Below are 17,348 nucleotides of genomic sequence, written 5' to 3'. Positions count from 1 at the left end.
CACCAAGAGTTTGCCATGGAGAGTCCATTTTTCAAGTTTACGGTCGACAAAACATGACCCATTTGAATGAGTGTCAGTAGACAACTTGAGCTTATTTGTCATAGATTGAGCTTATTTGTCATAGATTGGGCATAGCGTTCTGCCGCCTTACAAAAAACACCATATTGATAAAAAGAAAAGAAAAGGGCAAACCTATTCTTGAATCATACGCTTACGAAACTTCTGACCGGAAAAAAATAACATTTTCAAATGTCCCGCGCTGCGAATTTGTCAACTATCTCCCACAATGCACTGGGAAAAATGAGCTCTCTGTGGCAAACTCTTGGTGGCGCACTGCATTGTGAATCGCCCGAATTGTCAACTTTCCGAAGCAAAATAAAATGAAAAGCTGAACCCGTTTTACTTCGAACCCAGAGGTTTCGCATAGTTCCCAGACTCCTTGTCACTATTTCCCCTATTACTTTGTTCAATGATCAGGAGTATTACCAGGCGGGGCGCATGCTGCTTCGCATGGCTGAGGCCGTTGGTCGTATTGTCCTGGCTGGTCGAGAAATGACTCGATTGGCGGGGTGAGTCTGCATTTCTCACTTGTTTTCTCATTCCTCAAAATTAGAAGAAGAAACTCATTCCTCAAAATTAGAAGAAACTCATTCCTCAAAATTAGAAGATGAAACAAAATCTCTTCCCAATTTTTCACTTTGTTTTTTACATTTTCCACTTTCATTTATCCCCAAGCTTATGCCATCTGCTTGCCCCATAATTTTTGTTAATATTTTAATGGTGGGTTTGTGTTTTACAGCTTATTATTTAATCAGATAGAAGGCCAAATTTGAACATTTTCAATCGGTGTTTTTTTTTCTTGGCTAAAAAATCGGTGGATGTTTTGAAGGGTTAACGATTTGCCTGGTGGATGGTGACTAAACAAAAAAGTGATCTTAATAAAAGCTTGTCCTGCATATAGACCTTATTCATATGGAACCCATTTTGATCGTGTTCCCTGAATGTTATTTAAATATGCGATTTTGTCGCACGATAAGGTCGCGTGTTTTTATATGTGGGTCATTCCACCGGGTTGGGGAACAATGTGTGACATATGACCATATTAAGAAAAGCATGAATGCCTTGCTAGCAATTGCTCTACATAATATTTGATGTTGTGTGTTTCACTACTGCAGAAAGTTTGAAATCATTTCAATGTATTTTGCCAAAAATTTGAGCAAAAAATGTCATTTTGGACGCAACACTGACACCGTATCAGTGTTACGTCCAAATATGACATTTGTACCTGTTTTTTTAATTTCTGCGAAACATTACTCAAATTCACTTTGGGTACTTCTTACTATACATGCAACACAATAAGAAAAGCTTTTGTTATGGTAGTCAGGTATCAAATGGAGCAAATTCCCAACCCAGTGGAATGGCCCATATATGCACAAATCATCGAGCTTGTTTACATTTCTGCGACAAAGTTGTGCTGCTTTAACGTGCTGAATTTCAGCACGTATTGCGTATTTGTTCGTTCACACACACACATGTGTGTGTGACATTGCTGCGCGACATAGTCATTACGACAAAATCACGTATGTGTAAATCGGCCTTGTAAACTGTTCAGTGGGATGGTGCCAGACTATTTATGCATTCCAAGCCTCACTTTGATTTTTTTTTTAAATGTGGCTTAAAACATTAGAGTATAATAAATCACACATTTTAAATTATCCATCAGAGCAGACTGGTATTAATTTGTAATCAACTTTATTTCATTATTTTCATTTCTATTCGCAAGTCCAAAAATGAAGACTTTACCTCGCTTTCAATGTAATATGGCCGACTCACAAATAAAGCCTATTGTCAATATTCATTTCACAATTTTTTGTACAATGCTACTCTTTCGTTGTGTATACAAAAATCTGTTTGATCAGACATGATGTAACGCATATTTTAATAGTTTGACCAATTTTAACGAAAATGGTTTTTGCCTTTGACTGCTGACACGACTGCATTTTGACAAGAAAAAAAGAGCACCATAATTTTACGAGTGAACTTTAACTGTGAATCACTGATGTGAAGTCATAAAAAGGTGTTATAGTAGCCCCCTCTAAAGGAGTTTTCGAAATTGAATAGTGGAAAACAGGAATTGGCGACATGATTCGTTTAGAAAAAAAAATGAGATTATGATTCTAAATTTGAGTTTGGAATAATTTCATTCAATTCTAGAATAACCCAAGACAGTAACTGTGAATCACTGATGTGAAGTCTTATTAAGGTGTTAGTAGCCCTCTCTAAAGGAGTTTCTGAAACTGAATCGTGGAAAACTGGAATTGTTTAGAAAAAAAGAAAAAAATTGAGAGTATGATTCTTAATTTGAGTACGGAATAATTTCATTCAATTCTAGAATAACCCAAGACTTGCTTATTGAGAATTCATCATTTCAACTATCTGACTGCTGTGAATGATGTGCTTTTTAAAAAATTTTCTTGTTTCTCTTATAACGTTTTCAGGTTCACGCAACGAGTGACTGAGCTGATGACCGTCCTGAATGAGCTGAACATGGGACGCTATGAGCGGACCATGGTCCGAGAGGCCAAAGGTCAGGAAACATTCTGGACGACCTTTGACCCTTTTAGGAAGAATCAGCTGTTAAGATTTGGCCAAAATATGTTCCTGATTTGGAACAATCTAGGAACGATAGGTGTTTTTAAAAAATGGCCCCACACAGTAAGCATTGACTGATTTAGGGTATTAAGGGTGCACTAAGGCTAGTCTGAGTATCACCTGTTATCCATGGAGCCAGTCACCGTATAACGTCTAATATATCAAAGCATGCAGATTTATGCGGTCTCGTGCCTCAGCCAATCGGAGTCGACTTTACTCAATCATGACGTCATTTCATTTCCAAATCAGTACTTAATGTGTGATTGGTCAATTCGAATGCAGTGTTTTGTAATACAAGAACAGCCAGGCACGTATCGCGTAACATAATACAGAGTGCACGACCACACCTTTGTTGCTGTGTCGAGTTTTTTTTTTAAATCCAATGTCTATGATGCGACAACGGGTGAATGGCCAAAGACCAGATATAGAAAGCGCCCGCTGATTGGTCAAAATCTAGAGGTCAAGATGCAGTTGTCTTGCATAATTAATCAACGAATCTGCTCAAAAATTAGCGGAAGTGGATCTCATATAATGCTTGGGTCTTTTTCGTATCCTTCTTCGTAACTCTCTTTTTCGTATCTCTTTTTTTTTCTCCGTATCTCTCTTTTTATTCATATTTCACATATTCGTAAAAAGAAAAGCGAACAAGAGGCATCGCTTTAAAAACAGTTGTTTACACTGTTCTGGTATTGTTACTAAAAAAAACTTTGGGGGCATGCCCCCTGTTGTCCCACTGCCCCGTTTAACCCCCCCCCCCCCCCCCCCCCCCACTCCTTCCCTCCCCAACCCCTGCATCCACAATTGAGTAAGGGACCATTTACTTGAAATGACATGTACATGATATTGACGTGGTGCGTTTGGTGTACCTTTTTTTCCATTTTCCTAGCAGATTCTGACAGCGAGGATGACAGAGAGCCACTGGTACCCGGCAGTGGTAAATTGATTCATCGGGATCATGTCATTGAGTGAGTCACTTGTAATTATTTTGTGGTTCATTTGAAAATTATTAACGTAAGGCAAAAAAAAAAAGGATCCGGTTTCTGGTATGCGTGCGTTGACATGCGCGTCGGCAAAATGAAAACTTTTTTTTTTTCAATGTAAGATGATGTCTCAAAACTTCCAAACTCACTGGTTTGACTGGAATCCTGCTGCTGCAAATTTGTAACGTGTTTATAGATGGGGTTACGATCTAGTATAAGCTTTACATGGCCTCTCTGGACTCATATATATTTCAGACTAAAGTTAGTCTGGCACCATTTTTCAGTCATCAGCCAACATTTGAAGAAAAAAAAGTGAAAAAAAAAAAAGGCCACGGCACCGCACCACTTTTGGGGCAAGCTCCATACCAAAAACTGGAGACTTTTTATGGACCTAAATTGTTCCAAATTTTTTTTGTGCAACAGTTTCTTCCCTACAAGGCTTAACTCTGCCTTACTGATTTTTGTCCACACAGGTTCAAGCAGGTTCCGTTAGTCACTCCGAACGGCGACGTTCTGGTTCGGGAGATGACCTTTGAGGTCAAATCTGGGGTCAATGTCCTGGTGTGTGGTCCTAACGGTTGCGGCAAAAGCTCACTATTCAGGATACTCGGCGAGGTATAAAAAACATTCCTCACCCTTCTACAGTATTGTGTTTTACTATACCTCATAAATATTCATGATCAAATTGGAGCGCGTCATTGGCCGATTTTGCCGGGCGTCCGGGAAGTAAAAATGATACGCGCCCAGGTGACGTCATCTCGGTGAGCATTGCCGTGCGGTAGTTTTTTCTGGCAGCACTAAAAATTCCCTCTGGAACCCGTCTCGTAGATATGTAGTCTATAGCACGTTATCTTTACGGAACCAGTCTGTTGTTGTAATCCTTGTTAGTACTACAGTAAAGACACATTATAGAGTGTTAGCACCAGACTATTTCATGTGCTGTGACGAAAAACTTGAATTGTGCTGAATAAGGATGCAAAATCTGTGAAGGCCATTATCGACAAGGCAGTGAGGCTACTAAAAAGGCAGTGAGGCTACTAAATATTTTGAGGTGTAGTAAAACAAACACAGCACGGTTTATTTCTGGAAAATAGTTGGAATTACTTGTCCCTCTGTGTAGGTCGGTTTCGCGTCGGGAGGTAGTCAAACTGACTAAATTTCCCCTACTTCCCCTCAAACCATGCTGTGTTTGTATAATGTCAAGATGATATATGTAAAGCATGGGGCTCTATTGCTATGGGCTCCGTGCGCCAACAAAAAGAGGGTGCCCTTTTACCTGGCAATGACGTCCCATGTGCGGGACACATACATTTCGCTGGTTGACGTGCACCGTTCCTTGTGTGTGATGACGCACATACACCAGGGGATTTGTACTAAGCACACGCAGTGGCCGCGCTCCGCGACGAAATATTGCAGTCAGGCAAGATGGTGTCGGTCGGTCACCCCCAACTGTACTCTCTTTGCCGGTGAGAGGGTACTTGTGAACGGAGGGGATAGGTTCTGATTGTATGACATCAGTGCCATGTGACCATCACCTACCATCAATGATTGGATGATTTTTGTGCAGGATAATGGTTCATTTCAGATTTTGCCATACTGAACCCCAAGTACATGTTGTTTTTTTATTGACATGTTAACTTTTTCTGATTTTTGTTTCAGCTTTGGCCATTATTTGGAGGAACTTTGATCAAACCAGATGCCAAGAAACTCTTCTATGTACCTCAGGTATTTTTTTTTTAACTTAAAGGTAGAGTAGATCATATTTTTGTTGATAAGCTTACTTTGGTTTATAGATGGTAACAGCACTAAACTCACTGTGAAATTATTCCAAATTATTTTGAAGAAAACAATATAATAAGGAGATTTCCAAAGATGGGTCATGTAATGCTTTTTTGGAAATTTCGGTTAGTAGTTGGTTTGTAATTCGGAGAATCTGTTTTTTGAAAAATTTGAGCAAAAGGTTCATCAGGTTAGTTGTTAAGTGCTTGTCTTTAGATTTTGAGCACTTTTGTTGCTTCAAACAAACAAAAATGCACAAATAGCAAATAATGTACCCTAAATACTGTCTGCTATTTTCAAGTGTCAAAACCATGAAAACTTACCCCGATGTGTCAGCATACTGAAAAAAGGTAAAAAACAAACTAAAAACAAAACTGGATCCGGGAACATATTTCCTTGGAAAAATACAAAATATTTGAAAGGACTGAAAAAAGTCACAAAAACAACACTGTTAAATGAGGCATTATGGGTGCACATACTTTGTTTTCAATAAAAACCTCAGAAACATAGATTTTATTGTGCATCCATGATCCTTTTAGAAGAATATTATTACATTTTACCTGTCTTGATGGTTTTTCCTTTTTTTTCAGCGACCATACATGACCCTTGGCACACTGAGAGATCAGATCATCTACCCAGACTGCAAAGAAGACATGATCAGAAAAGGCATCTCAGACAAGGATCTGGAACATTCCATGGCACAGGTGGGGTTGTTTGTTTGTCAGACAGTCAGGCTGTTTGTCTATCTGTCTATATAGTTTTGCTCCTTAAGGCTAGTCTGTTTTTGACAGACATGATAAGGCGAGGCGTCATAAATAAATTAACCGTTCGCACGCGTGCGCACGCGTTCCTTCCCATTCTGAACGGCCCCCGTTCCTTCCCGTGCCGAACGGCTTTTAGAACGCGTTCCGTAGATCGTGCTTGGGCAAGCTTCACTGAGGGGGTATTGTTATGTTAATCAACCGTTCCTTTGCGTGCGAGAACGGGAGCAGCACAATAAAGATGCGAAGAACAACTATGTGTATATACTTGTACAGAAAAAAAATCCGTTTTGGTTTGGAATTTAAATCAGATTTGGAATTTGAAAACCCGATATCGGAGCAAGCATTAAATAAAAAAAACATTTCAGAGTTTAGACAGCACGAGCAGGTATGAGGAGTTTGATAAGATTTATGCCTTTTTATCCTTAAATATCGTTGTCTGCCGCTGGGCGGGCCAAAAAAATATGTATGGTCTAGGTTATATTAAAAATGCGGAGATTGGAAGGGTTAAAAAAATATTTGGTGGGCGGCTACATGCTCAGAATAAAAGCAATAACATCGTTGTCGGCCGCAGGGCGGGGCGAAAAAAAATGTATGGTCCATGCAGGTTCTATTAGAAAATGCGGAGTTTGCTGACTGATGTTATAAACTGGCCTTGTACACACGATCAGCGAATTATAAATCGAATATTCAAGGTTTTTACATACTCATAGTAAAGTTTGCAAAGGACTGCTTTCCCCGTTCAAGGTGCCCGTATTTTTATACGTCCCCCCTGTACTGTACGGGCTAGCCTGTAGCGACGAGAAAGTTTGTCGGATACTTTTAGTGCCGATGAGCTCTTCGTGTGTGCACAGACCGTGACTGGCCTTTTGTTGTATAAGAACGCGTTCTGAACGGGATGCCGTGAGCACGCGTGCGAACGGGAGGTAGATGTAACAAAAGGCCCCGTTCCTAGCGTGCGCACGCGTTCGAACGGTTAATTTATTTATGACGCCTCGCCTAAGACAAAGTAGTCGTGGGTATTCTGTTTAGTACACACAAAAAAAATTATCAAATAACTATTTGCCAACCTGACTCCTGTATTGTTTGTCATCAGGTTCAACTGAGCAACATCTTGGAGCGTGAGGGCGGTTGGGATGCGGTTCAGGACTGGATGGACGTGCTGAGTGGAGGAGAGAAGCAGCGAGTAGCAGTAAGTCCAATCACAAATCATTAAATTGGAGTTGCTCAACACACATAATTATGCCGAGCACAATGGAGTTTTGCTTAGGTGCAGCATGTCACCAGCTGAAATATTGTGCGATGTATATTACTAGTAACCGGTTCTCGGTTCTCGACTGATCTGGGCTTAGCATGCCAATTTCAGCTCTGCCCTCTTATACTAAGGTAAACATGGGTGTTGCTAGAGGGTGGTGGGGGGGGGGGAACCTCCCCTCCCTTATTATTAGTTTTTGTCAGCAAATTGGTCAAATCGTTAGTAAAATTGTGTTCCGTTGGTAAATATGCCATGATGATTAGTGCCATCTATTGTCTGACAGTGTCAAATATCGTCCGCTTTGGACAGCACCCCAGTCCCCCCCCCCAGCCCCCCTAGCCCCCCCCCCCAGCCCCCCTAGCCCCCCCCCCCCTACTTTTTGAGGAGGCGGGTGACTGGAATAAAGTCTTTGCTACCCTCCAGCATAGAGTGGTTCGTAGGCAAATTTGTTGTCACAGTCCCCCCACCCCCACCCCCGTCATTCAAATTTGTCTTGCGATGCCTGTGGCTGTAAGTGCCTGCCTTCTTGAACTGAGCATTTCTTTGGAGGACATTTTTGTGTGTGCGAGTTGCCAATCACAAGGCCCTATTTAAGGGCCACTTGAGGTTCTGTGGAACTGCAGAGGAGAAGTGAAAACCTATTAGAGGTATGTCTTCAACCGAAATATACAGGATACCAGTCCAGGTAATATTAAGTGTGTGACATTTGACTGGTAACCTAGTTTGGGGTTCAGCTAAAGTTTTGCAGTTTTTCAGGAAAATTTGAAAGGAAGAGATAGAAAAGTAAGCTAAGAAAAAGAAAAAGCACTTTATTAAAGTAGAAAGATACGTATTGACCTTACGCTTGAATTGGGACGGATCATAATCAACTGGAAAACGAGATAAGGTAAGGCTGGAGTTCTGTAGTAAGGCAGTGCGTGGAAAGAAACTGGAAGAATACTACCCAGAATTTGCTTTGGGAACAATGACTAATGAGAAATTGGACATACTGCCTGAAAAATGAGATGGCTGACTTTGTTTTCTCCATTTCTGTAGATGGCTCGTTTGTTCTACCACAAACCGCAGTTCGCAATCCTGGATGAATGTACCAGCGCAGTCAGTGTGGACGTTGAGGGGTTCATCTACTCGCATGCTAGAGAGGTAGATTTCTTATTTTGTCATAATATCTTTTGCCATGAAATTATCGAGACTGGCGCCTCAAAAACCAGGCGCATAGCCATGGTTTTGTTTGCCCCTTGCAAGATGGAATTTTCATCCCTTTAATCCATTTTCACCGTCCCGATCTTGCTTCATTCAGCGTCCCGAGGTTGCTTATAAAAACTCTAGCCCTTGCACTCTGCAACCCCCTGGCTATGCCACTGCCCAAAACAAAGACATTGTCAAACCATTTCTGATGTGGTCAGTCTTTTAATGGAGGCCCAAAAAAAATGACAACATTCAGTTGACAATGTTTTCTTGGCTTCATTTCAATTTCTTTCCAATGCAGGTCGGGATCACACTTTTCACAGTTTCTCACAGGAAGTCGCTATGGAAACATCATGAGGTAAGTGCTCACAATGTTCTAGAGACCATCAGGTGCCCGGCAGAAGGGCATATGAACGCTTTATCCAGACCTGCCAACCAGTACGGTTTTGCCGTATTTAATACGGGAATTTATTGAAAATACGGCCGTACGTTTTTTCTCCATAAAATACGGGTTTTGACCATTTTGACACGCCAAAAAAAAATCCTAGTTCGGCTGCGAGTGAAGAGTGCGCAAGAAGAAAAAAAACGGCTGCGAACGTAAACTACGTTGAGACACGAGGCTCGACATCGCGATCAAGTAAGCTAGGGTGTCTGTGATTGGTGCATGGGATGTAAACAAACGCATGGACCGGGCGTATTAACCAATCGGATCGTTGCATACAAAAGCGCTAGGCATATACTGCGCATACCATGTGCAACTAGCTACATGTGTAGCTGAGGATAATTGAGCGTGGAATTCGAAAGCAGCACTGGCGTGAAATAAATATGGCTTCGACCTCCAAAAAAGATATTAAAAGGAAGCAACTGTACAAAAAAGAGTACACCGAGAAATGGGATTTCATCCAGCCGTCCCAGAGAGGAGAGAATTACGCACGGTGTACGTTGTGTATTTCCGATTTTAGCATCGGTCATAGTGGATCATATGATATTACCCAGCACATTGAAACGACCAAGCACCGAAATATTGCCGAGTAAGAGTGCTAATCGCTCTGTTAGACAATTTATGCCAACAGACTATGATCTGATTAGAGCGGAAACTTTATGGACTGAGTTAGCCCCACTAGTGTGGCCGTCGGTATGCTGCGCTGGGTTCAGCGCAGCATACCGACGGCCACACTAGTGGGGCTAGGACTGAGTATGTTATCGAACATAACATGCCGTTCGTCTCTTCGTTTAGTAGGCCTAATATTATTATTATTAATCAGAATGGTTTTGTGAGTTTTTACTGAAGTTTACTCGCCATACAGTTTTAGGTGGATTAGGGCATTTTTAAAATAAGTTGTAACGTTAAGGGGCATATAACGTCGGGGGAAATAATTTTGAAAAATCGCCGCCCCCCAAAAAGAATTCCTCAAAAAATGCCTCCCTAGTAACCACAAGCTTTTGATTCACTTTTAAACTGGAATCCTGGCGTCTAGTGGAAAAAAATAGAGAAAGAAATCACCGTAGTCCGTACATTTCCACATGCCCTGATCGTTGATTGAGTACGGCCGCCCCACCACGCTGGCGCCCTTATTTATCAGGATGTAGCATGCTCGCAGCAACGTGTTTTACGTTTGTGCACTGGTTCCTGTCAACAAATATATCTTGGGCCTAACGGGCCGGGTACCAGCTGCACCGACCATGCGACCGTATCGGAGTATGCATCGACAGCTTAATGCTCGCGTACTTTTCGATGACAGGTATTGAAGCGACGACTTTTTTTTTAAGCAAACATAGTTTGGAACAAGATAAATAATGACAGTTTGCTTAGTCTGCAGACTTTCTCCTTCATTATTTATGTACTTTTAATGTGATAAACTCGTGCAGTGAAACTGAATGACGACGTTTTGTTCGAACACGAATACTGTGTCCGAAAACTGGGCGCACTATTACGGGCGCGCTGTAAAGGGCGTTGATTTTTTTTTTTAATTTATAAATTCCCTCTCACCGCCCGACCCGGGGAACCAAATCCGTAATCCAACTAACTGAGAAAGGTCTTAACTAAGTTTACTTCGATATATAGTCAGTTGTGAATAGAATTGAATTGAATTTTAAATGGAATTGAATTCCTTGAATTGAATTTGAAAATTATTTTTTTATGTTACCTAGGCTATTACCTATTACTAAAAATGATGACTTAGTTTTAGCGGGCCCTTTTTTTTAAAGTCCCTGAATACAGCAAAGCTCTGCTCAATTTTTTTAAATTAGGTATTGCTAAAATCCTCACACCACGTGGAATTGCACTGCAGCAACATTAAACCTTTGTAAGCTCGTTTGTGCATTAAAACAAAAAAATACAGGTTTTTAAGGAAAAATACAGGTTTTTGAGTTTCAGAATACAGTTTTGTTATCTCACAGGTTGGCAGGTCTGTTTATCACCCAAAAAAATCACTTTTCAAGAAAATTACATTGAAAGGCTCCAATGTTCTCCCACACGTGTTATAAATCCAATGTTCTCCCACGCGTATTATACATCTCACGAATTTTACATTTGTCACACGTACGAATCATAATTTTTGGATCAATTTTAGGTTTTACCCTTCACCGACCTATAAACACTGTATACTCAGTGTGTTACCTCCCGAGTGAAAGTTGGAATAAAATCACTCGGGGGGGGGGGGGGGGGGGGGACTCGAAGTTGACATCTAAGTTGTTAAGCATTTTGAGCAATTTTGCTGCTTCAAATGAGAAAAATTGCACGAAAAGCAAATGATCCTATGTCCCTTTTAATGCATGTTGGCGTAGAGCATGTAAGTGTCGCCTTTCAACGTTCGCGTTTTATGTGAACATTTTGAATAACAACCACCGACTAGTCTAGTCACAGACTCCCGTGTTTGAATTTACCCAATTGTTATCTGCATGATCGATTGAACGGAAGTTGAGGTCAACATTTTTAATTTTATAATAGTCATCCATTCACAACATTTTCAATAAGTTGTAAATTGTAATACTTTCTTTGTCTTTCAAATGCCCATTTATTGCCCTTGATTGGATGGGCCCAGTCAGGACACCAAATAAATACAAGAAAAAGGACGTCGCACATGTTGTAGATCCTCTACACGGTGCCCGGATGTGCTGTGTTTTCGTAAAATCTGGCAGGTTTTTTAGGTCAACTTGCATGCTCTGTTACGAGCACTGCTCATGCTAACATGACAATGCTTAGTGTTTCTTACAAGGCCCACACTATTTGTTGACATGACTGTTTCCCCATTGTACCAACAGTACTACCTGATGTTTGATGGTCGCGGTGCCTACGAGTACAAGCCCATCGACAAGGAAACCGTCGAGTTTGGGTCTTAAACAAAAACGGATGATTTCTGTCACGGCTGGCGGCCATTTTGACGTCTGCTCAAGCGTGAGGCTCTCGACCGCATATAGGCAGGTGCCTTGTCACGATGTAAGGGAACTTGCTACCGATGACCGCAGGAATGCATGCGGGACATAAGGCAGTGTATAACCTTAATTTATTTTTAATTGATCAACTTTGGGTTTCAATTATATGAAACTGCAAAGGAGAAGTGAAAACCTATTAGAGGTATGTCTTCAACCGAGATATACAGGATACCAGTCACAGGTAATATTAAGTGTGTGACGTTTGACTGGTAACCTAGTTTGGGTCTGAACTAAATTTTGCAGTTTTCAGAAAATTGGAGTAATAAAAACAGCTCTATGTGAAATTCCAGCAGAAACATCATGATTTTGTTTTAGGAATTGAAAATGTGTTTGTGTGTGTGTGCAAATAGGGTAACAGACAAAATCATTTTAACGTTCTCATTTCGTTTATCATTCTTTCCGAGTTAACTCGCACCGTAGCAAATTTGTACTTTTGCAGTTCTAACTGGAAAATATACAAATCAAGTTGTGTGAGTGTCCATGCATTTGCCAATTGCGAGTGACCTATACCCGTTTGGATTTAAATTTGAAAAACGTCTGGTACACTGACTTGTTCAGAATGCTGGGCACATTTTAAGTGTGAATTCTCCAGACCAATGACACTGTTGCTAATCAGGTGATTCGGGGCAAGCTCTTGCATAGTTTACGTACGAGACGCTCAGCACCAATACATTGTTCACAATGGGTGAGAATGGCACAAAGACGCCAGACTATGTTGGAGCTAGGGGTTGCTAGCACAAGGCTTGCCCCGAATCACATGATAACAGTCTCTTTGGTCAGGAGAATGCAAAGCCTTAAACATGCAAAGCATTGGATTAAGTCAGCGTTCCAGATTCTATTCAAATTTAACTCGCAAATGGCTTATTGAAAGTGATGTAATCTAATCATTTTTTTTGGAACTTGCGACTTAAAATGAAGGCAATGAAGTAAAATTTCATTTCAAATACCAGTCGGCTCTGATAAATAACTTAAATTTTGTTAATTTTAAGTCACATTTTACAAACAAATTGAAAGTGAGGCTTGGAACGTATAGTCTGGCACCATGCCATTCAACAGTTTACAATTTATAAAATAGAGTCAGGGAACACGATCCAAAATGGCTTCCCCATGAATAAGTTGTATTGTCTCCAGTTGACAGCATTTTAAAGAGGTTGTGGAATGCTGAAAGTCGTTTTGTTTTTTACAATTTTTTTTATAGTAGAGTAGACCCATATATATCAATATAACAAACTCCCATTCTTTTTTAATGTGCGTTTATATGTTTATAAAACTGAAATTCATCGAGTAATTTGTTGGTCGGCGAGCGCATAATTGAAATCAACAGTAATCGGGTTCTTCGTAAAATCAGAAAAATTGTGACGTAATAAACAGGACTCGTTTATACTACGCTGCATAGGGGGTCCTGTTTATTACGTCACGATTTACTATGTTTTGTTTGCTGCCCCCAACGACGACTTTTACACAAATTGCATGTTCGGGTCGAAACAGGACCTGAGAAACAGCTCTCAAAAGTACCTTTTGTATTCATTTCATGATAGAAACAATAGTCGTTTTTATTTCATCACACCTTAGGCTACATATACCCGAATAATGACGGAAATGTCTTCGAGCATTCCACAACCTCGTTAAGCTGATGCGTTGCCTCGCTATATGCAAAGATTTAGTTAGTACACAGCTTTGAAGATGAGAAGAATTTTGATTCAAGACACGTGTGATGTGCTGGTGAACGCTAGTTCCACATTTTTAATTTAAAACATGTTTTAGTCGTAATTTATATGTAACTTTACTTAAGGCTTTTCTGCCGGCAATTCTCCTGAATCCACCCAAATGCAATGTAGAAGCACAATAATTGGGACACTAACCCTCCTGCTATCTGAACAGTCACAGACAGTCAAAATGTTGATTTTCTCCCCTGCCATGCCTTTTACACAGGCTAGTCACCAACAGTTACATAGATCATGCTTCAACCAAGCACTGTGACTAGTTAAATTCAGTCAACAGACAAAAGCAGGCAAGTGGTAGGCACAGCTGGCTTATCAATCACCTATAGTAAAAGCTTAGCTGTATCAAGTTACATAAACAGTCCCAGCCAGTCGATCCTGCTTAATGTAGGCAGGGACCTCTTAGTCTTAACTGTTAAAAACAGTCACTGGTTTGAATTTGACTATGAATAATTTTCACTAATTTTGACCCAAATTATTGCTGCAATTTTGACCCAAATTATCGACGCAATCTTTTTTTTAATGCCCAATCTTTCCAAAATTCCAGTTCGAATGTGCTCTAGGGACCTTCAGGCATCTTCCCTGCAAGTTTCAAACAATTTCATTTTTCGGCCAAAAAAATGGACTTTTCTCCGAACAACTCAGAAATATCTTTGGATGCAAGAGGAACATTAATCGACCTTCAAACACTAAACATATTAAAGATTTTGGCCAAAATCACCGACTTATTGAGACAAAAATTTTCACTAATTTTGACCCAAATTATCGACGCAGTTTTTTTTTTAAATGCCCAATCTGTCCAACATTTTTAGTTTGAATGTGCTCTAGGGACCTTCAGGCATCTTCCCTGCAAGTTTCAAGCAATTTCATCTTTGGCCAAAATTGAAAAAAATTGCAAGGGGTTGGCCTTACATTTTTGATCAAATTTGGCAAAAAAATGCATTGTTTGCATGGGAGGGTTGAGCCCCATATTATGCTTTTGTTTTTACCTTTAATACTTTATTTCATGGCAGCAAACGTAGGTGTGGATAATGATGGATTTAAAGTATTCCGTTAGCGTTAAATTTGTAGAAACATCTGTTTAGGTAGCGTTATTTACAATGCAATTATTTTGGTTTATTTTTAAGGTTATCTCGATTGGCTAATTTAAAACATAAGAGTGTTTTATTTATGTTTGGGTGTATGAAATTTATAGCGTATGAGTATTTACAATGATTGTAAAATATATGTAAAGAATTGTTACCATGTAAAAAATTAAGATGTAAAATTGCTACAAAAATATGTCAGTGAAGGGCAATAACCCAATGTAGAAGAGACAAAACTGAGTAAAGAAATTACAACTTCAGTTTTGATTATAACATCACATATAATTTATTTACTTATATCTTAGTCTTATTAATTTGCCTAACAACAAAATATGCATGGATCTGTTTTGTGGTATTAATTTTTATATACAAACAAAAACAAAATCTGTACTCCAACCTGCCTTTTACCAAAGAATTAACAGAAAAATTGTAATTATCACAATATTATAAGACATCACAATACTATTACACATGCAGTGGATAGATTTCTAAAAGACAAAGTAATTTTCATAATTTTGGGGTATTATTTTTGTAAAGTTATTCTGAAGACGATAAATTGAGAGAGTAGTCAAAATAAATTTGTATGCGAAAATTGAATTTCTGTGCAGCCGTATCCTTTATTTTAATGTTATGAGTTCAGACCGATGGCTTCAATCTCATCACATGCAACATTAGGATACAGAATTTTTTTGGGGGGGGGGGGGAGGGGGGTGTTGTAACAACTGATAATGTAGCAAACAAATGACCGATAGTGTAGTACTTTGTTGTTACATTATCGGTCCTAACCGATAACGTGAACAAAATTTGACTGATAGTGTAGTAATATTTACTACACTAACAGTCATTTCTTTGTTGCCAATACTGCATCCGGTTTTACACAGCAAATTCAGCTACATGCAATCTTTCTTTTAATCTGTCCAAAATTCAAGTTCCAATTTGCTCTAGGGACTTTCAGGCATCTTCCCAGCATGTTTCAAGCAATTTCATTTTCGACCAATATTGAAAAAAAAAATTGCAAGGGGTTAGCCTTACAATTTTGATCAAATTTGGCCAAAAATTGACTTTTTTCCAAACAACTCAGAAATGTCTTTGGATGCAAAAGGAACATTAATGAAACAGCATAACTTCCAAGATTTGGGCGAAAAGAATCATTTTTTAAAGAAAACATTAATAATTTTGACTGATTTTAACCCATAATATTGACGCAATATTTCGTTTTCAAAGTCTATTTTCCCCAGAATTAGAGTTGGAATGCGTTCTAGGGTGTCTGAGACATCTTTCCAGAACGTTTGGAGCAATTTCATTTTTTGGCCATAATTGAAAAAAATGCAAAGGGTTAGCCTTACATTTTGAACCAAATTTGGCCAAAAATTGACTTTTCTCCAAACAACGCAGAAATACCTCTAGAGACGATTGGAGCATGAATCAATATTCAAACACCAACATTTTGGCAGATTTAGGCAAATATCATCCATTTTGGGGGGAGAAAATACATGTAAATAAAACCGCATTATTACCTTTATGGTATGTACCTCTAGGGGCGACCATTAATAGTCGCCCCTATAGATACAGTACCTCTAGGGGCGACCACTACCAGTCGCCCTAGAGGTACGTACCTCTAGGGACGACCAATACCAGTCGCCCCTAGAGGTACGCACCTCTAGGGGCGATCATTCACGTTCGCCCCTAGAAGTATGGGTACCTCTACGGGCGATCATTCGCGGTCGCTCCTAGAGGTACTCTACAAACGCACGATATATCGAACTGAAATACATGTAAATAAAACCGAATTTTGACTGTTTTTACCCTAAATTTTCGGCCAAATTATCTTTTCACAGGCACGTTTGTTCCCAAATCGGATTGGAATGTGTTCAGGGTTACCTTAGGCATCTTTCCTGCAAGTTTCAAGGAATTTCATTTTTTGGCCAAAATTGAAAAAAAAACCAAGGGGTTAGCCTTACATTTTGAACCAAATTTGGCCAAAAATTGACTTTTCTCAAAACAACGCAGAAATACCTCTGGAGACGAGTGGGGCATGAATCAATATTCAAACACCCACATTTTGGCAGATCTAGGCAAATATCATCCATTTTGGAGGGACAAAATACATGTAAATAAAACCGAATTTTGACTGTTTTTACCCTACATTTCAGCCAAATTATCTTTTCAAAGGCACGTTTGTTCCCAAATCGGATTGGAATGTGTTCAGGGTTACCTTAGGCATCTTTCCTGCAAGTTTCAAGGAATTTCGTTTTTTGGCCAAAATTGAAAAAAAAACAAGGGGTAAGCCTTACATTTTGAACCAAATTTGGCCAAAAATTGACTTTTCTCAAAACAACGCAGAAATACCTCTGGGGACGAGTGGAGCATGAATCAATATTCAAACATCCACATTTTGGCAGATCTAGGCAAATATCATCCATTTTTGAGGGAGGAAATACATGTAAATAAAACCGAATTTTGATTGTTTTTACCCTAAATTTTCGGCCAAATTA

At 39.6% G+C, this 17,348-nt stretch overlaps 1 protein-coding gene across 4 annotated transcripts in view; it reads left to right on the top strand.

The window, feature by feature from the left end:
- LOC119722364 (ATP-binding cassette sub-family D member 3-like) overlaps positions 1–11,955 on the top strand; it is a 35,451-nt gene extending 23,496 nt beyond the window's left edge. Inside the window, exons 14-23 of one of the 4 annotated variants that reach the window (XM_038192437.1) lie at positions 478–569; positions 2,499–2,587; positions 3,542–3,617; positions 4,106–4,247; positions 5,292–5,357; positions 6,002–6,115; positions 7,269–7,364; positions 8,463–8,567; positions 8,914–8,970; positions 11,877–11,955. In XM_038192437.1, the coding sequence (XP_038048365.1) occupies positions 478–569; positions 2,499–2,587; positions 3,542–3,617; positions 4,106–4,247; positions 5,292–5,357; positions 6,002–6,115; positions 7,269–7,364; positions 8,463–8,567; positions 8,914–8,970; positions 11,877–11,954 (915 nt within the window). In that variant the 3' untranslated portion in view covers position 11,955. Of the gene's footprint in view, positions 1–477; positions 570–2,498; positions 2,588–3,538; positions 3,618–4,105; positions 4,248–5,291; positions 5,358–6,001; positions 6,116–7,268; positions 7,365–8,462; positions 8,568–8,913; positions 8,971–11,876 lie in introns of all 4 variants that reach the window. The other 3 variants (XM_038192435.1, XM_038192438.1, XM_038192436.1) reach the window with 3 other exon arrangements.
- Positions 11,956–17,348: the final 5,393 nt, after the last annotated feature.

This window comes from Patiria miniata, unplaced genomic scaffold (assembly GCF_015706575.1).
Source record: "Patiria miniata isolate m_02_andy unplaced genomic scaffold, ASM1570657v1 HiC_scaffold_15, whole genome shotgun sequence".
Classification (NCBI taxonomy): Eukaryota; Metazoa; Echinodermata; class Asteroidea; order Valvatida; family Asterinidae; genus Patiria; species Patiria miniata.
The sequence above is the reverse complement of the archived record's forward strand: the minus strand, read 5'-3'. Positions and strand labels throughout refer to the sequence as shown.